The 21,459-nt window shown below is 37.1% G+C and overlaps 1 protein-coding gene and 1 long non-coding RNA gene across 2 annotated transcripts in view; one reads left to right on the top strand and one right to left on the bottom strand.

Annotated features, from left to right (window-relative positions):
- Nucleotides 1-21,459, bottom strand: part of LOC145286334 (uncharacterized) — a 347,817-nt gene that overhangs the window by 56,522 nt on the left and 269,836 nt on the right. The gene's annotated exons all lie outside the window — the stretch shown is intronic.
- LOC145286333 (neuronal calcium sensor 1-like) overlaps nucleotides 1-21,459 on the top strand; it is a 682,613-nt gene that overhangs the window by 570,941 nt on the left and 90,213 nt on the right. The window contains exon 5 of the mRNA XM_080135259.1: nucleotides 16,879-16,957. Coding sequence (XP_079991385.1) covers nucleotides 16,879-16,957 — 79 coding nt within the window. The remainder of the gene's footprint in view (nucleotides 1-16,878; nucleotides 16,958-21,459) is intronic.

Raw genomic sequence — 21,459 nt, 5'->3', positions numbered from 1 at the left:
AAAGTTTCAAATACCTGGGTTCTATTATCACCGCAACAGTCCAAGATGAAGAGGATATTGGCAACCATATCAACAATGTCTGTGTCACCTTCTGCTCCCTTCACACCTGCTTTAGTCCAAAACTGAAATCACATATACTATGCTTTTGTCTGTACCATTCTCTTATATGCAAAACCTGGCCAGTATATGAGTTTGTGAGGTTTTGTTGTTGTTTTTTTTTTTACATAGGCATCACGACTTATCAAGGCCAATAGGCCACTCGAGGATAAGGGTTAAAGAGTGTACAGTAGAAATTGGACAATAGAATAATTGTTAGTAATGGAAATTTGGTGAATTTGTTAATTTATATGGAACGGCTCATCAAAAACTTGTTTATGTTAGACTTGGAGACAACTATATTGTAGTCAGCTGGAAAGCAGGAAAACGAAAGACAATTCCATAGGCGTGCAGTTCTAAGAAAAAAGCTTTGTTCATGGAATCTACGTTTAGGTACAGATAAAGAGTGGGAGTAATTATTGATAGTGTTTTCTGCTAGACAAGTGTTTCTTGTGAAAGTTTGGCGAGGGGGGACCATAGATTGAAGCTTAGTCGAGCACCTGCCGTGAAAATAATGATAAAGCAGAGACAAATTCACAACATCTCTTCTGTAAGAAAGAGGTTGCAAGGAAGAGAAAAGGAAATCCCCTACGAGGCTACAAAGTCTCTTTTGAACTCTATCAAGGCAGGATGTCCTTTCTAGCAGCTCCTGCCCAGATATGGCGGCTCTTATATAGATAGAAAATTGCATCAGCAGTGAGATATCTACTGGATCAATAGAAGATCCCACCATTTTTCCAGCGGCCTTGGCAACGGATTTAATGTATGTGTTCCATTTAAGATCAGGAGTAAAGGTCAAGCCCAGAAGTTTGTCAAAATATGAAGTCTCCCCAAGATGAGAGCCATCCATTTCAATTGATGCCAGATGGGTATCAGAGCGTTGATGATGTAAAGATAGGAGCTTAGTTTTAGATGCATTAAAGGTAACCAGCCACCTCTTCCCCCACTGTACCACACACTCGAGATCAGAGGAGAGAGAACCAGAGAGAACTTGGTTGTTTACGGTCTTAGATGTGCTACCAATGATAGTAGTGTCATCAGCATAAATGTCTACGAATTATGTAAGGATGTCATTTGGAAGATCGTTGATGTAGATCAGGAAGAGAGTTGTGCCCAGGATGGACCCCTGAGAGACTCTAGAATTAATACTGTGAGCTTCTAATTTCTGCCCATCAACCACTACTCTTATGAAACTATGAGAGAAAAATGATTTAATAATTGAGAAGATATTTCCAACTATACTGTAGCTGGAGATCTTGTGAAGTAAACCTTTATGCCATACTCTATCTAAGGCCTTTGATATGTCAAGAGCAATTGCTCTAGAAAGGGAGACTCTGTCGAGAGATTCACTAATCCTATGAGATATTTTTTTTTTTCTTTTACACAGTGATCACCACCTATCAAGGCCCGGAAGCCACTCAGAGATAAGGGTTATTACAAGTACATTACGTTAGTGTGGAGATTTGATGAAGTGTTTACTTAAGGGGGTGGTTCATTAGGAATTTGTTAACATTGGACTTGAAGACATCCAAGTTGTAGTCAGGTGGGAAGCAGGCAGACGGAACAGAGTTCCACAGGCGTGCAGTTCTAAGAAAGAAGCTTTGTTCATGGAATCCGCATTTTGATTTAGGCACAGATATAGAGTCAGGGAAATTTTTCACAGTGGATTCAGCTAGACGGGTGTTTTTCGTGAAAGATTGGCGAAGGGGGACCAGAAATAGGAGTTCAGACGAGCACCTGCCATGGAAATAAAGATAAAACAAGGATAGACTCGCAATGTCTCTTCTGTGGGAGAGAGGTTGCAGGGTAGAGAAAAAGGCATCCCCCACTAAGCCACGAAGTCTATTTTGCACTCCGTCAAGGCAGGATAAGCTGTTTTTAGCAGCTCCTGCCCAGATATGGCAACAGTATTCCATCCTTGGACGTACTTGGCTTTTATATAGATAGAGAATTGCCTCAGTAGTGAGATATCTTCTGGAGTGGTAGAAGGATCCCACCATCTTTCCAGCGACCCTGGCAACAGACTTGATGTACGTGTTCCATTTCAGATCAGGAGTAAAGGTCAAACCCAGAAGCTTGTCAAAACACGGGGCCTTACCCAGACGAGAGCCATCCATCACAATTGATGTCAGATGGGGATCAGAGCGTTGATGATGTAAGGATAGGAGTTTGGTTTTGGATGTATTAAAGGTTACCAGCCACATCTTCCCCCACTGAACCACGCGCTCGAGATCAGAGGAGAGAGAATCCGAGAGAACTTCGTCATTTACAGCCTTTGATGTGTTGCCGTAGATGGTCGTATCATCAGCATAGATGTCAACGAATGATTTAAGTATGTGTTTAGGGAGGTCATTGATGTAGATCAGGAAGAGAGTTGGGCCCAGGATTGACCCCTGAGGGGGACTCCAGCATTTATATTGCAGGCCTCCGATTTTTGTCCATCTATCACTACTCTTATGAGCCTATCGGAGAGAAATGATTTAATGATTGAGAAAACATTTCCAGTAGCTGGAAACATTTCCGTAGCTGGAAATCTTGTGAAGTAGACCCTTATGTCATACCTTGTCGAAGGCTTTTGATATCTCAAGAGCAATTGCCCTAGAAAGGAAGCCTTTGTCAACTTATTGGTCTGTACTGAGAGGGAGATGACTTATCACCTGAATTCTTAAATACAGGGCAAACTGATGAGGTCTTCCAGGGAGTCGGAAAGCACTTCTCCTTAAGGCAGCGCTTAAATAGTTTCATAAGTATTGGAGCAAGTTCTGGTTGAAGCTTTTTTAACACTATAATTGGGATGCCATCAGGGTCAGTTGCTTTACTGGAATCAAGGTTCTTGATTAGCTTGGCGACCTAATGTGTTCTGTGTTATAGGAGGAAATATGGGGAGTTGATGGCCTTCGTCGCATAGGGTAGAATTAGCTGCAAAGTTCTTTGCAAATAGTTTGGCCTTGTCTGACGCTGACGAGATGACCTCTGGTCCATTGATAATGGTTGGGATAGAGCGCACACTTCTGTTCAGGATCCTATTTGTTATTTGCCAAAACTGGTGGGAACCAAGCCGCTGATCAGCTACCTTGGATTTAACAGACTGGGCATATAGGTCTCTTGCATTTTTTATTACTCTTTTACAGTGGTTGCTGGCAGTCTTGAAAGCAGCTTTAGTCTCAGTGCATCTATTACGTTGGTAGCTATGGAAAAGTGGTTTCTGTGCGCGATAGCAGCAGCACATTCTGGGGAGAACCATGGCTGGCTGTTAGGTGTTTGTTGGAATTTTTTAGATGGTATGAATTGGTCTATGCCTACAATTAACCATTCGGTCAGATCTGATACTATAGAGGACACTGGCTGTTAGGTTATATATTATATAATTGTAAGCACATCCGCTGTAGATCTTGCAGAACGGAAACCATATTGCGTGTCACTAAGAAAGTTATTTTCACTGAAATGGTTGATTACTTCTCTATTAAACACAGATTCCAGCAACTTACTCATGACGCACAGAAGACTTATTGGCCTGTACTGAGAGGGAGATGAGCGATCACCTGAATTTTTAAATACAGAGCATACTGATGAGATTTTTCAGGGCGGTGGGAAGCAATTGTCCTTAAGATAATGTTTAAACAGTTATGTAAGTATGGGCGCTAGTTCTGGTTGAAGTTTTTTGAGTACTATAATTATTAGTATTACTGCTGTATTGCCGTTTGGTGAGTGGATCTAGACCATGCAGTAGTCTCTGGTGGGGCCTCTCGATGCCATACTAGTGGGTAATTGTTACGGCTTTACCTTTTCGTATGCTACAAAAAAAAAAAAATTTTCCTGTCTTTTTCTCTCTTCCTTTCCCTCTCTGTACTGCTCTAACCAAATATGCCGACCTGTTCCACAAATCCCAAAACCTCAACATGAAATATCTCCAGAAAAAAAAACTCGAATAAACCTAGAACCCCATCTTCCAACGTAGACCCCTACTACCAGGTTTCCTTCTCCAACATCAGGGGTCTACGTTCCAACCTTCCAGAGGTTGAAACCCAATTACAGGAGACAAAACCGAACATATTATTTCTAAGCGAAACTGGAATAGGGCCGACCACTTCCCTAGATGAGTTCATAATTAATGGATACTCTAATTTAACAGCTAAATCTGACTCCCAAGATCGCCATGGGCATGGAATATGTGCCTACATTAAAGATGGCTTCCCGTGTGGCAGGGATATCTCTAGAGAAGATCCTAACTTACCCTATATGTGCTTCAGGGTTGCACTTGCTAACACCACTGCATTTATATTTGCCCTCTATCGGCTCCACAACAGTGGATTTACTATCTTTAAGAGCATATCTTAGAAAATAGACCACATCCTGTCAGCACATCCCTCGGCTAACATCCACATCTGTGGTGACTTCAACATCCATAATGTGGAATGGCTGACCCATTCAAATAAGACAGACGATGAGGGGAGGTTTTGTCATGATTTTGCCATTGCTTATGACCTCACTCAGATTGTTCGCGAACCCACCCGTGTGCCCGATACACCCGGTCAATATGCAAACCTCCTAGACCTTTTTCTCTCAACTTCCCCTGAGCTATGTTCATGTTCCGTTCATTCTCCTCTAGGATCCTCCGACCACTCCGTTGTATCAGTTAAGATAAAAACGAAATGTAATAAGTCCCCAGACGTACCCCTCCACCATACTGTATACCTATACTCTAAGGCTGACTGGGATAGCTTCCATACATTCATATCTGATTTACCTCTGCACTCCATGTTTAAAAAGGAAGTGTCCTCTATAGTATCAGATCTGACCGAATGGTTAATTGTAGGCATAGACCAATTCATACCATCTAAAAAATTCCAACAAAAACCTAACAGCCAGCCTTGGTTCTCCCCAGAATGTGCTGCTGCTATCGTGCACAGAAATCACTTTTTCCATAGCTACCAACGTAATAGATGCACTGAGACTAAAGCTGCTTTCAGGACTGCCAGCAACCACTGTTTTTGCAAATAACAAATTTTTGGCAAATAACAAATAGGATCCTGAACAGAAGTGTGCGTTCTATCCCAACCATTATCAATGGACCAGAAGTCATCTCGTCAGCGTCAGACAAGGCCAAACTATTTGCAAAGAACTTTGCAGCTAATTCTACCCTATGCGATGAAAGCCATCAACTCCCCATATTTCCTCCTATAACACAGAACACATTAGGAAACATACAAATATCCGTGCATGAGGTCGCCAAGCTAATCAAGAACCTAGATTCCAGTAAAGCAACTGGCCCTGACGGCATTCCAATTATAGTGTTAAAAAAGCTTCAACCAGAATTTGTCTCCCATACTTACGAAACTATTTTAGCGTTGCCTTAAGGAGAAGTGTTTTCCGACTCCCTGGAAGACCTCATCAGTTTGCCCTGTATTTAAGAATTCAGGTGATAAGTCATCTCCCTCTCAGTACAGACCATTAAGTCTCCTCTGTGTTATGAGTAAGTTGCTGGAATCCATATTAAATAGAGAAATATTCAACCACCTCAGCAGAAACAACCTTCTTAGTGACACAATATGGTTTCCGCTCTGCAAGATCTACCGAAGATGTGCTAACGATTATATCTCACAGGATTAGGGAATCTCTTGACAAAGGCTTCCTTTCTAGGGCAATTGCTCTTGACATATCAAAAGCCTTCGACAAGGTATGACATAAGGGTCTACTTCACAAGATTTCCAGCTACGGTATAACTGGAAATGTTTTCTCAATCATTAAATCATTTCTCTCCGATAGGCTCATAAGAGTAGTGGTCGATGGACAAAAATCGGAGGCCTGCAGTATTAATGCTGGAGTCCCTCAGGGGTCAATCCTGGGCCCAACTCTCTTCCTGATCTACATCAATGACCTCCCTAAACACATACTTAAATCATTCGTTGACATCTATGTTGATGATACGACCATCTACGGCAACACATCAAAAGCTGTAAATGACAAAGTTCTCTCTGATTCTCTCTCCTCTGATCTCAAGCGCGTGGTTCAGTGGGGGAAGACGTGGCTGGTTACCTTTAATGCATCTAAAACCAAACTCCTATCCTTACATCATCAACGCTCTGATCCCCATCTGACATCAATTGTGATGGATGGCTCTCGTCTGAGAGAGGCCCCGTGTTTTGACAAGCTTCTGGGTTTGACCTTTACTCCTGATCTGAAATGGAACACGTACATCAAGTCTGTTGCCAAGGTCGCTAGAAAGATGGTGGGATCCTTCTACCGCTCCAGAAGATATCTCACTACTGATGCAATTCTCTATCTATATAAAAGCCAAGTACGTCCAAGGATGGAATACTGCTGCCATATTGTGGCAGGTGTTGCTAAAAACTACCTATCCTGCCTTGACAGAGTACAAAATAGACTTCGTGGCTTAGTGGAGGATGCCCTTTTCTTTACCCTGCAACCTCTCTCCCACAGAAGAGACGTTGCGAGTCTATCCTTGTTTTATTGTTATTTCCATGGCAGGTGCTCATCTGAACTCCAATTTCTGGTCCCCCCTCACCAATCTTTCACAAAAAACACCCATCTAGCTGAATCCACTGTGAAAAATTTCCCCCACTCTTTATCTGTGCCTAAATCAAAACGTGGATTCCATGAACAAAGCTTCTTTCTTAGAACTGCACGCCTGTGGAACTCTGTTCCGTCTGCCTGCTTCCCACCTGACTACAACTTGGATGTCTTCAAGTCCAACGTTAACAAATTCCTAATGAACCGCCCCCTTAAGTAAACACTTCATCAAATCTCCACACTAACGTAATGTACTTGCAATAACCCTTATCCCTGAGTGGCTTCCGGGCCTTGATAAGTGGTGATCACTGTGTAAAAAAAAAAAAAAAAATTATTACATAGCTTTGTAATTTAAAATAACAAAGAAAAAGTTCAATTTATTATAGATTTTTTTTTTACGAACTTATTGTTTGTTGTTTAATTCAGCTTTTGTTTTTTCACCCCGCAACAAGGCACCATGCTATTTTTGATCAAATTTGCAAGCATACTATGTAGCAAGTTGGGCAGCGAGATATCGGTTCACATTATACTCGAACTTCGGTATGTCAGTACAATCAGGGAAGCAGGGGCCCGGGAGGGAATTCCAAAGTTTAGCAGTTTTTAAGGAAGAAACTATTTGAGTAGCAGACCTTCTGGCATCTAAAGATCTGTACAATGTAGGGGTGGGATTTTGCTGCTTGTAGGGTTAGTCAGCAGTATTTACATGGAGAGAGTATAAGTGCTTGGAGTTTGTTGGAACACATTCTATTAAAATATTTGTAAAATAGACACAGGGATGCAACATTCCGGCAATGGAACAGAAGTTGAAGTTTGGTTGATGTTGCGGGACTGATCAATTTTCTGTTCCCTGTGATAGTTATTTCCTTTGAGAATCATTTTCACAAGAATTGTTCTAGACACAAGAGAAACAATGCAATGTAAAAAACATAATTTAATGTAAAAAACATAATTTAATGTAAAAAACATAATTTAATGTAAAAAAACGTAATTTAATGTAAAAACCCGTAATTTAATGTAAAAAAACGTAATTTAATGTAAAAACCCGTAATTTAATGTAAAAAAACGTAATTTAATGTAAAAATATGAATAAAATTATTGAACACTCATCCCTATATGAATTACATATTTTTCCTTATTTTAGAAACTATGGCACAAAGTTCTAATACAAATTTTTCATAACTTTTTATAAAATAACTAGCAGGCCACTTGGTGTTGCCCGGTTATAAGATATGCTTGAATATATTTTAATTTGTATTATGTATTTATTATTGTAGAGACAATTCTCTATCGATTATTATATTGAACCAAATATATAGTAGTGAGATCAAAACACACACACATATATATATATATATATATATATATATATCCAACAATCAGCTGGTATGGAAACCTGTGATTATAAGATTTACAAAATATTACTGGCCGTAATATTCTGCTTTCAAAAACAGTTACCTTGGATTTTACCGCACAATTTGGAACTAAACTTTTACATCCTTTTCTTCAATTTCCCCTGCTTTGTGACTTCTATTTAATCAATTTTTGATTATGATTTTCCATGTCTAACAGACTTTAGCAAATAGGGTGAATATCGTTATATCTATTTGCTAATATTTTCTTCTCTGAAGAGATGGTAGGCATCGAAACCCTATAGGATAAGGAGATAAAATTTCGAAAGTATTCTTTGTCTTACTTGGAATAATAAAAAATTCTTGATTTAAATAAAGTTTTTTTAATTTCATTGAATCGCTATAATTTGCTATATATATATCTATATATATGACTTGAATGCCATCAGCTAGAATCAAGACCAAAACATATTTTTTAGCCTCTGAGCCACGCATACATACATATATCTATAATATAATGCTGAATGTCTGTATCTGGTCACGAATAGGCTCCTATATGGTTGACTATTTTAAAAAACTGATTACATATAATGATAGAAGATGTATCGAGACAGGAATGGGTATGTTTGATCTGGCAAAACAGTGGTTCATTAAAATTGTGGGGTCTGCGTTCGTGCCTGGTTCACAAAGTATGGAAATAAAAGATTTAAAAATTAAAAAAAAAAAATGTTTACAAGTGTTTTTGGTATAGATGTACATAAGAATACTTTGATAAGTATGTTTTAACTTAAATAGGGATGGTATAATAAAATTGTGGGGTCTGCGTTCGCGCCTGGCCTCCATAGAATGGAAATATGTCACAAAGTTTAACAAGGTTTTTTAATATAGATCCACAGAATATTGTAATAAATGATTCAGTGTGAACAGCTATGGTATAATAAATTCTGGGGTTTATCTATTTTATTTTTAATTTAATCATATTTTGCTTTGGTTTTGATACGCCCAAATTCGAAGCTATCTCTTTTCAACTCTTCCTTTTCATTACCTATCATACTTTCATAAATCAGTGTCCATTTTCTGTAGGCTGTTTTCGAACCCAATCAATAACGGGTACTTTTGCTAGTATATATAATTATTACTATAATTATTTTTAATACCTGCAGGCACTAGTGTTTCATCCTTTCGGGAATCATCAGTTCAAGGAGTTACAATTACAGCTAGTTGAGAGATTCAAACCCGGCCATGAAACCGTCTCTGATGGCAAAGAACAAACTGCACAGCTAACGTTAACGGCAATGAGAATATAGTTGAAATCAACATTAATATAAATTGTAAATGTTGTTTAAAAAGACCGAGTCACTTGTCATCCGTTTTTTTAAAAGATGGAATCGCCCAATCGTTAAAGACAAGATTCAAGCAAGGGCGGACGGTCCACAAAATTTAATAATTATATAGATTTAATCAAATGACATGAGGCAAGCTGAAGAATTCACTAATAGAAATAGTTTTTTTTTTTTTGGTTTGGTTTTGTCTTATAATTAAATGTCTATACACAATGTGACTTAATATAATTTTAATCATTTTTCCTCTAAGCTTTACATGTGACAATATCTTCCCATCCGGGCAATGGCGTGTATGGACAGCTGGAAATTTCTAATGTCAAAATTATTTCCTCCTACATTTTAATATGTGAGGCTTTGAGAAAAAGAAATATTTTGTTTTTTCTGACAATTTTGAAAAAGTACATGGAATTGTAATATTGATAATCTGAGAGGTTGGAAAGGTTTGACATTCACTGGAGTTGAATCAAGATAAATGGTGCCAAGTCTTGGAATCTGTTCAACAGTTTGACTGGCTAAGAAAATGGCACTGGCATTTAACTGCAGTTATTTGCATGCAATTGGCAAAATCTGTTGGAAATCAAATGCTGCGTTTATTGGTCGATGAGAACACGTCTCCGATTGTGTTTGATTTCTGCGGAATACATGCATAGCTTGATGCCAATGCAATAAACGTTTTTTTTTGTGTGCTACAACCTTTTATGTTAATAACTAGAACATCTGTGATCTATTGTGGCAGTATATATATATGTTATTTGTTTTTGTTTGCGATACTTTTAAATGAATTCAATTATTTATACGGAAGTGCATTTTTACCTAAATGAGAGTTGGGAATAATTTTCTCTTTTACCAAATTGGTACCCTCACATGCGGAGCAGTATATTGTTTATATATTAGTGTTGGGACAATAAATTGGAATCGGGAGTCGGAAAAATTGGAAGGTTTTTGGGTGTCAATATTGGAATTGGAAAAATGTGTGTGTTTTTCGATGCCAAAAACGATTCCTTTGCTTATCTTTTTTGTTTGATTTTGTTTAAAGCGAAATCTTCCAGTGCTGATAGTAATGATAAATAAAAATCTATAGATCATCCCCCACCCCCCACAAGTTTGAGAAAATATTTGCACATTAAAATTGTGTTTTTATGTAACCGTCGGATTAAATAACAACTCTATAGTTAAATATTTAGAGATTCAGATTTATGAAGAATCGGAAATTTAGAATGGAATCAGGGAAACATCTTGGAATCGTCCCATCACTAATAAGAGATAACACACACTTCCTTAGCTCCCTACCACAAACAGTAGACGATGAGACTATACTAGCCACATTCGATGTTAGCAGCCTATATAGCAATATCCCACACAATCTAGGAAAAGAAGCTATCGCATATTGGATTGACAAACATACACAGACTTTACACCCCAGATTCAATAAACAATTCGTGATTGATAGCATCGACATAATCCTCAATAAGAACTCCTTCCAATTCAATAAAGACAACTACATCAAAATACTAGGCTCAGCAATTGGTACCGAAATGGCACCGATATATGCCACCCTTACACTCGCCTTCCTAGAAGAGACCCTTTATGAAAGGATAGAGCAAAAGTACGGGCACAATATAAAAACTCTCTTCATAAAATATTGGAAAAGATACCTAGACGACTGCTTTATCCTCTGGAGAACCTCATGGGGGGATATCAAAGAACTCCACACTTTGCTACAAAATCTACACCCAAAAATAAACTTCACACTAGAACAAAGCCCCACAGAACTACCTTTCCTAGACATCCTAGTAACAATAAAAAACAACAACATAATCACAGACATCTACCACAAACCCACAGACACTCAACAATACCTCCACTTCAAAAGCCACCATCCTAAAAACTGTCTAAAATCAATACCCTACTCCCTAGCACGTAGAGTCTGCACCATAGTAACAGACAGACATCTCCGTTCAACTAGACTGAATGAACTACAAATAACACTGCGGAAAAGAGGATACCCACTACCACTAATACAGAAAGGTATTGAACTGGCTGAAAAAATTCCAATAGACCAACTAAGAACCCCAAAAGAACACAACAAAGAACAAATTCTAGCATACGTCTCTACACACAACACAAACGACCCAGAACTATTCACACAGATAACAAAAAACCTTATCCTCCTCAATCAGAATGACAAACTAAACAACATACTTAAAACAACAAAAATAATAAAAAGCAAACACCAACCCAAAAACTTAAAACACATCCTAACTTCCTCAAAACTCGTCCCGCATACTACAAAAGGAGTTACAAAATGCAACAAACCGCGATGTGGAGTATGTGACATAATAATAGAAGGTAACACATACACATTCAAAAACCCAGCACAAACATTCAAAATAAAAAAGGATCTAAATTGCACCTCCAGAAATGTAGTATATGCACTAAGATGCACAACATGCAACAAATCCTACATAGGCGCCACCAAAAATTTCAGCAATAGAGTGGCCTTACATAAGAGCAACATCAAAATTGCAGATAACAGACACCTCTATGTTTCAAAACACGTACACACATGCAGTGGAAACAGCTTCAAAATAATGCCAATCTTCCAAACATACAATTATTTTTATTTACTTACACAGGAAAAAAACTTCATCACCAGATTCACTCCTGAACTGAACAGAACCTAATGCCATCACACAAAAACATGAAATGCAAGGTACACTCGCATGCACACCCATACACATATACACACCCACACATAAATCAGAATCGACACATTAAAACACACACACACGTGCGCGCATACAACCACACACAGACATAACACCCCTATCTCTAATACAACACACTGAACAATACCAACCCTACTTAACCTCAAAACCAAGAACACTAGGAGACACCTAGAACCATAGTATAATATCTATTCCAACACCTCGCTCCCTCCTCAGTCAGTGGAGGAGAACCCCCCTCATGACTGAAACGACTATCATCCCTTCTATCATCCCCCTCCCATACCTATACCCCCTCCAATGCCCCCCCCTCTGGGAAACAAAATCTTCCCCACACTAGGAACCGATCCTGGGTCTGGCCATACCCACATGGGGAGACAAATAAATAGAAACATTAAAAAATCCCCTATTTTAAATACACCCCTCTTTCTAAACAAACATAATATAAGGAATACTCGAAAAGACTAAAACGAAAAATCACAATACTAAAATCCAAGAATCCAAAAAATAAATATCAAAATAGAATGAAAGCACCCCTACCCTTATTTCAGAAGAGCCAGTCCCCCCTCCCCACACATACACATTAGTAACGACCTCGGACCACAGCCGCCTTCCTAAGGAAGCAAATAACCCCAAAATACTATAAAACAATATACACATTCCCAAACCAATAAAAGCAAACACACACGCGTGCACACACACACCCTACCCCACCCTAAAGGAAAAGAAAAAAACATTAGCAGAAAGAGATAGCGACTACAGCCAGGTCAACGGCTCCCTGGACAAGCCCAATAAAAGAGCAATAAAAATTGAGCATACCAATGGATAATAAACACCTACAAGCCTCCACTCCTTGGAAAAACTTCAAATTAACTACGAAAATCGACATTTTTACATCTCCAACACATTTGAAAATAATTTCTGACGAGGACGCATCACAGACCATCTGAAACGCGCGTAAAACGATTTCAATGACTTAAAAACATTATTACAATGATCCAAACATAATTCTCAATGAAAAACCAAGACACGGAATAATAAAATAATGTTAAAAAATACACATTGTTGGTGACTACTCCCTTATTTAAATATACATCTTTCTTTCGTTGGAATTTCTTAACCCATTTTATATATATATATATATATATATATATATATATATAAAATGGGTTAAGAAATTCCAATATATATATATATATATATATATATATATACACATATATATATATATATACACACATGTATATGTACATATATATGGAAATAGATCTCGTGCTATTAATACTATTATGTTATACTATTAATATTTTTTCTAGATTTTTCTGGTTATTAAAAAAAATCAAAAAGAGATGACACCATAAAAGATGAATTGTAGTTGCTGTGCTGTTGGTTTGTGCATTTGTTACCATTTTTTTTTTCTTTTTTACAAGGTGGTCACCCCTTATCAAGCCACGCAGGGATAAAGGTTATTGCAAGTACAGTACATTAGTGTGGAGATTTAATAAAGTGTCTACTTAAGGGGGCGGTTCATCAGGAATTTGTTTACGTTGGACTTGAAGACATCCAGGTTGTATTCAGGTGGGAAGCAGGCAGACAGAACAGAGTTCCACAGGCGTGCAGTTCTAAGAAAGAAGCTTTGTTCATGGAATCTACGTTTTGATTTAGGCACAGATAAAGAGTGGGGAAATTTTTTACAGGGGATTCAGGTAGAAGGGTGTTTTTCGTAAAAGATAGTCAAGGGTGGACCAGAGATTGGAGTTCAGACGAGCACCTGCCATGGAAATAACGATAAAACAAGGATAGGCTCGCAACGTCTCTTCTGTGGGAGAGAGGTTGCAGGGAAGAGAAAAGGGCATCCCCACTAAGCCACGAAGTCTATTTTGTACTTTGTCAAGGCAGGATAAGCTGCTTTTAGCAGCTCCTGCCCAGATATGGCAGCAGTATTCCATCCTTGGATGTACTTTGCTTTTATATAGATAATTACATCAGTACGATGCAATATGATTTAAGTATGTGTTTAGCGAGGTCATTGATGTAGATCAGGAAGAGAGTTGGGCCCAAGATTGACCCCTTAGGGACTCCAGCATTAATACGGCAGGCCTCTGATTTGTGTCCATCGACCACTACTCTTATAAGCCTATCAGAGAGAAATGATTTAATGATTGAGAAAACATTTCCAGTTATACCGTAGCTGGAAATCTTGTGAAGTAAACCCTTATGCCATACCTTGTCGAAGGCCTTTGATATGTCAAGAGCAATTGCCCTAAAAATGAAGCCTTTGTCAAGAGATTCCCTAATCCTATGAGATATAACCGTCAGCACATCTGCGTTAAATCTTGCAGAACAGAAACCATATTGTGTGTCACTAAGGTTGTTTCTGCTGAGGTGGTTGACTATTTCTCTATTTAATATGGATTCCAGCAACTTACTCATAACACACAGGAGACTTATTGGTCTGTACTGAGAGGGAGATGACTTATCACCTGAATTCTTAAATACAGGGCCTACTGATGAGATTTTCCAGGGTGTTGGAAAGCACTTCTCCTTAAGGCAACGCTTAAACAGTTTCGTAAGTATGTAAGCAAGCTCTGGTTGAAAATTTTTTAACACTATAATTGGGATGCCGTCAGGGCCAGTTGCTTTACTGGAATCAAGGTTCTTGATTAGCTTGGCGACCTCATCTACAGATATTTGTATGTTACCTAGCATGTTCCGAGTTATAGGAGGAAATATGGGGAGTTGATGGCCTTCATCGCATAGGGTAGAATTAGTTGCAAATTTCTTGGCAAATAGTTTGGCCTTGTCTGATTCTGACGAGATGACCTCTGGTCCATTGATAATGGTTAGGATAGAACGCACACTTCTGTTCAGGATCCTTTTTGTTATGCTGAAATAACATTATTATTTAGAAAACCATTCTTAACATGGGGAGGAGAGGGTGTTTTGTAATTATTTTTTACTTTCACCTAACAGTTTAATAAACAAAAATACGAAAATTGAATGTAACTTGAAAATACTAATTTTTTAAAAATAGCGCAAGAGATACCAATTTTTTTAAATCCGTTTATATGAATATTTTATTTGATAAATTAATTTAAAAAATATATCTTCAAAACATTAACTGATTGTTGGCAAAATATAATCTATCCGAGTTATTACCATTAAAGATTTATTTTTAATAATTTGAATAATAATAATAATAATAATAATAATAATAATAATAATAATAATAATAATTATGATAATTATGGAAATCTAGAATGCTTGAATTTTCAAATAAGAGAGCATTCTCTGACCACTAAACTAAGATTTTACAATTAAATAAACTTTTAGCTTAGGTCTTCTTTGCTTTTGAAAGATAGTTGTTTCGAATTAAGTTCTTCATTTTCAAAAGCGTTCCTTTATAAAGAGTTTTTACTTTTCTTGTTGAAAGAATCTTTAGATGTATAGACTTTTAATAAAACGTCTGCTTATTCATTACAAGCGCAACACTAATAAAAACACGCCCTTTGAATTGTTTGCTTAATTTTCAAATCGAATACATTTTTAAAAAATTTTATTAAAAAAAAAAAAAAGCTATAGTGTTTGAGGAGAAGAAATGCTTCTCGAATATGCAAAGTTTTATTTTTGCCCCATCCAGCGAGCCTCGTTCTGGAGTATTGATTTCCTTCATATAAAACCGACCCATCATCATCCCCCCCCTCAAAAAAAAGCATCACCAATCATCATAAGCAACCATAATGCATATAATCAGATTAGAAACTTGTGCTCATATAGATGCAACTGATGTATACATCCTTTCTGGCACACTCATAAAGAGCTCTTTTTGGGGAGCTAGAGTTTCCCCACATTCAAAAGCCTTATACCTTCCTTGTCTTTGAGCTAAAAGGGATGTGCCTATCATTTATTGTTTTACACCGTTTATTTCCTTGGGAAGCTGGTTGCCATGTCCAGGATATGACAACCATCCCAGAAACGTCCCCACGACACAGACACACGGTCACACTCTCCAGCAAATGACTTTGTCATACCTTGCTTAGAAAAAGCTAAAATACTCTCTATGCATCTGAATGAAATCTTCTGCACCGAGTGACATGTCATGTTTTATGACTGATGGGATTATGTGTGATGAAATGGAAGCATCCTGATTTAGACAAAACTATTCTTTGTCAAGGTCGTAACCGGTGCTCAGATTTTTCCTTTCAAATATTGAAATGTTGTGCATTTTTATAGAAATGTTGGTAATTTCTAATTATCTCCCTTGATGATCAATGTATATATATAAAGCTGTATGCTTACTTATAGTGTGTGTGTGTGTAGATTTTTTTTATCATCACAACGAAACTTGCATCAAATTATTATTTCCCAACAAAGGAAGGATTGGGCCGAGTAATTCACTCCCATTCGTCCATTCATTTGTTTGCATTTTTCTCAATAACTGCGCCTTGGATTTTTTTTAAATGTTGCAGAAACATTAGTGATGGTAAAAGTAAATTTTTGCCAGAACAGAGTTTCTGGGATAACTCTGGTTGCTCGTCTAGAGGGCATTACAGGGATAAAATTAGTTCAAATTGTTCATCCGTTTGCACTTTTCCCAATAACTATGTCTTGGATTTTTTTTTTTTTTAATTTTTCACAAATATTAGTCATGGTGAAAGTAAATTTTTCTCTCATAGAGCGGGACCTTGCATGCTTGGCTTATTTTAAAAGGTAAATTCAATGTCTTCACATGAAGAAATTGTATTAGTGAAGGACATACTGCAAAATAAAATAAATTCTAATATAATCAGTTTTTCTGCTTTTTAATTGGTAACTTGTGTTTCTCTTTTTCAGGATGGTTACATAGAATTTGACGAGTTTTTGCAAGCCTTATCGGTTACATCCCGGGGAAATGTAGATGAAAAGTTACGGTGTAAGTATAAAGCAGGCCACCCAGCGTTACCCGGTTGTAAAATATATTTTAATTTATGAAAATTTCTTATTTATTATTAAAGACCCTATTCTTTATCAATCATTATATTGTACTCAATATGTAGTAGAGATTTCAAAAGTTAAAAAAATAAAAAAAGTGACTTGGGTGCCATCAGCTAGAATCGAAAGCAAAACATTTAACATTCCACCCTTGGTTTTTACCATCTGATCTAAATCTGTATGAATCTAAGAACTGTAAAAATTAAGGTAGTTTAACTCATAAATTTATATTTGTGTATGCTTACAGAAGCACTTTAAGTAGACTTGCGTCAAGTTTCAATTTTTTAAAAAATTTTGATTCCTTAACAGCTATTTTTACTGACTTGAAGACCAATTCGAATTTATTCCAAAAATTCCCTTCATATAAAGTTTATATACAAAAAATTAACAGGAGTTTGGTAAAGATTGTTCCTTGAACAGACAAGATCACTTATATATATATATATATATATATATATATAATTTTTTATTTATTTATTATTTTTTAAGTAATTTACGGACATGCATGTTTCGGGGCCCTACCCCTCTTCAGCGTAGCTTGACTGTTGCAAGGAATCGAACCCTGGACCTTATGTGTTACAGTCTGGCGTCTGAATCCATTAAGCCATAGACAATTTTATCGTTTAGTTTTTATCGCTTATATGTTTACGCAGATTTTGTTGAGTTTTTTTAAACGATAATATGGTGGAGACGCTAACCATATTATCGTTTAAAAAAATCGACAACAAAGTCTATGTGTGCGTGTGTGTGTGTGTATATATATATATATATATTAGATTATCATTAATAAATATTTTTAATATCTTCAGACAACATTTATCACCTTTATTAAGATCCATCAGTGTGGTTATATACAACTGACCACAGAGCGAAAACATCGAACTTGACTTAATATTCACCATATTAGCTGTGTGAATCATCATTATCATCATTGGTTTAATGTCCATTTTGTATGCTGGCATGTGTTGGGCCGCTTTTAGAAATTGACTTCCAAAGTAACCATTATTTGACATGGTCTTTATCTTTCATTTCCATGTGTTCTTTAGCCTTTCCCTCTGTGAACAGAATCTGTTATCCTATTCCTTCTCCCTCTACGAATTCAAGAATTCTCATTCAATCGTTCAATGTGGCCATACCATCAGAGTCTCTAATTCTGCACACATCTCCCTATACTGTCTAGATTTAATCTTCTAAGGTTTCCAGATCTAAGCTTAAGATTAAAAACTCGAATTACATCTATCATATAATTTCTCTCCATGCAACGCATGTCCTCAACTCTCATTGGCCAGGTTTCATTTCCATACACCTTAACACTGTATACCCATCGTATAATTTTGACTTACATATTTCATTTGTTCCTCTGTTATACTCATTGTTTTGATAACATGATCTGCAGATTATTGTATTTACAGTTTGTGCATTAATAAAAGTATTTTGAACTGAAATTTTCATTGAAATTTCTGAACTTTGGAAGCTTCACCAAAACTACATCTTTACTATAATGGTAATTTTGTGTCTGTTTTTAGCAGCAATAACAAAATAGAAGAGTTTTTTTAAAAAGTATACACATCATTTTTATTTAAAAATTTTTCTCTCTCTCAACTTACCCCCAGCCATGTTACTTGGTGATTCGAACACAGTCCTTTCTCCTGACTATGGCTACCTCTTTCTATCTTTGGCAACTGGTTCAATATAACACAATTGGAAAAAAGAAATTTTTTTTAAATCATCAGGAAATAACTATTTGACCTAATTTCAGTGTTTTTGGAACAACTACCAGTAAGAATAAAGAAACATTTTTTCTGATTTAATCTCTGGTGACGCAAGAGAAATACTGTATATTTATTTATTCATTTTTTTTTAACTCGAATATGATTCGATGTTTCCAAGTGCCAGTGTTTTATTTTATGAAGCTATATCGTATAGCCACGTGACACAACCAACCATAATTATCATTTTTACATCTAATATCCACCAGAAATTTTTATATCTATAACGGGAAAAATGATTTACAAAAACAAATGTCAGAAGTTGATAAAAATAAACTTTTAAATTCCTTAAGATAAATAAAAAAATTAGAGAGAAAAAAAAAGAACATTGTTATTTGGTTTCCTAATTTCTAGACCATTTCAAACATGAAATGATTTTTGAAAGAACCAATACTTTATTAATATTATATTCTCTAATAGGCTCATAAGAGTAGTGGTAGATGGACAAAAATCAGAGGCCTGCAGTATTAATGCTGGAGTCCCTCAGGGGTCCATCCTGGGCCCAACTCTCTTCCTGATCTACATCAATGATCTCCCTAAACACATACTTAAATCATTCGTTGACATCTATGCTGATGACATGACCATCTACGGCAACATATCAAAGGCTCTCTGATTCTCTCTCCTTTGATCTCAAGCGTGTAGTTCAGTGGGGGAAGACGTGGCTGGTTACCTTTTAATGCATCTAAAACCAAGCTCCTATCTTTACACCATCAATACTCTGATCCCCATCTGGCATCAATTGTAATGGATGGCTCTATCCTAGGAGAAGTTCAATGTTTTGACAAGCTTCTGGGCTTGACCTTTACTCCTGATATGAAATGGAACACGTACATCAAATCTGTTGCCAGGGTCGCTGGAAAGATGGTGGGATCTTTCTACCACTCCAGAAGATATCTCACTACTGATGCAATTCTCTATCTATAAAAAGCCAAGTATGTCCAAGGATGGAATACAGCTTCCATATCTGGTCAGGAGCTGCTAAAAATAGCCTATCCTGCCTTGACAGAGTACAAAATAGACTTCGTGGCTTAGTGGGGGATGCCCTTTTCTCTTCCATACAACCTCTCTCCCACAAAAAAGACATTGCGAGCCTATCCTTGTTTTATCGGTATTTCCATGGCAAGTGCTCGTCTGAGCTCAAATCTCTGCCCCCCCCCCCTCGCCAATCTTTTACGAAAAACACCCATCTAGCTGAAGCCACTGTCAAAAATTTTCCCCACTCTCTGTGCCCAAATCAAAACGTGGATTCCATGAACACCGCTTCTTTCTTAGAACAGCACGCCAGTGGAACTGTGTTCCGTCTGCCTGTCTCACACCTGACTACAACTTGGATGTCTTCAAATCCAACGTAAACAAATTTCTGATGAACCGCCCCCCTAAGTAGACGCTTTATGAAATCTCAACACTAACGTACAACGTACTGTACTTGCAATAACCCTTATCCCTGAGTGGCTTCCGGGCCTTGATAAGTGGTGACCTCCTTGTAAAAAAAAGTTAAAAAATATTTATATTTTTACTATAATTATCTTTTATGATACAGAATCCCATGATGCAAAGTTTGTATTTGATAATTGCGTTTGATACAAACACACACATAAACAAAAATATCACTTTATATAGTAAATGAATAATATATTCGCGTGAATCAACCTAGTGCAACTTGGTTGGCTGGCATGATTCTGTTGTTGGCTTTTTTGCAGGAAGAACCACGCAATAATTGCCAACATTCTTAAGTGAAAGTGCTACCATGGAATCGACTGGATTCCAACTTGGCACCTGCAGGTCGTCAGTTTGTGTTGTTATCCACTTAACCACTGTCACCTCTTAGCGATGTTGGCAACTTTGATGTGATTCCTCCTGCAATGCCATCTTTCCAACTACCGATTACCATGGTTAATAGCACTATTTGAGAGATCAGTATTCAAACTTCTAAGCCTAACATTCACAGGTAACATGAATTGGAATGGACACATAGAAGATACTGACAAGGCTGCTGCAAGGCAGGCAGACTCCCTCTACTAAGCTAAAAAACTACTCTCACCTGCCAATATCGTTTATGCATGGAGTATTGCTGTCACATCTGGGTTGGTACACCAACCATTTAGACAGCGTAAAAAAAAGGCCTTTAATTTAATGAATCACAAGCTATCTATCAAGCTTTAGCCGTTGTCGCAATGTCGTGTTTGTTTTGCCTGACAATAAGTAAAATCCAACCCGTTCACTGTCGAGTTACCCAGTTTTTTAATATGACACTTATTTCCTCAAACTACTAGTCTTTGGAATTCCCTTCTCAAACCCTGTTTCCCTGACTGTAGCAGTATCCATACATTAAAATGTACTGTGAACAAAAATCTTGTTGCACAACTCCTCTCTTAGAATAACTCTATAAAAATGATCCTGAATTGGCACTAACCTTTTGTTTCTATGCCAATGTACCTTGTTTGGGATGAATAAGTTACAAATAAAAAAAGAAGCCGCTCAATAAAGTTATACTATAATGGATGATGCGAAAAAAATAATGAACATTCAGAACACAATTTTTTTTTTTAGTTTTCATTAAAACATTTTGTGCGATTTCTAAATCAGGAACGACCCGAGTGACATGATGCGTGATTACAAGTGACGCATTGCAACCGAAGCGATCATTAAAAAATGATCAGTTTTCGTTATT

This window comes from Euprymna scolopes, chromosome 10 (assembly GCF_053919585.1).
Source record: "Euprymna scolopes isolate OS-2025 chromosome 10, ASM5391958v1, whole genome shotgun sequence".
Classification (NCBI taxonomy): domain Eukaryota; kingdom Metazoa; phylum Mollusca; class Cephalopoda; order Sepiida; family Sepiolidae; genus Euprymna; species Euprymna scolopes.
This window is presented reverse-complemented; position numbering and strand designations above follow the sequence as displayed.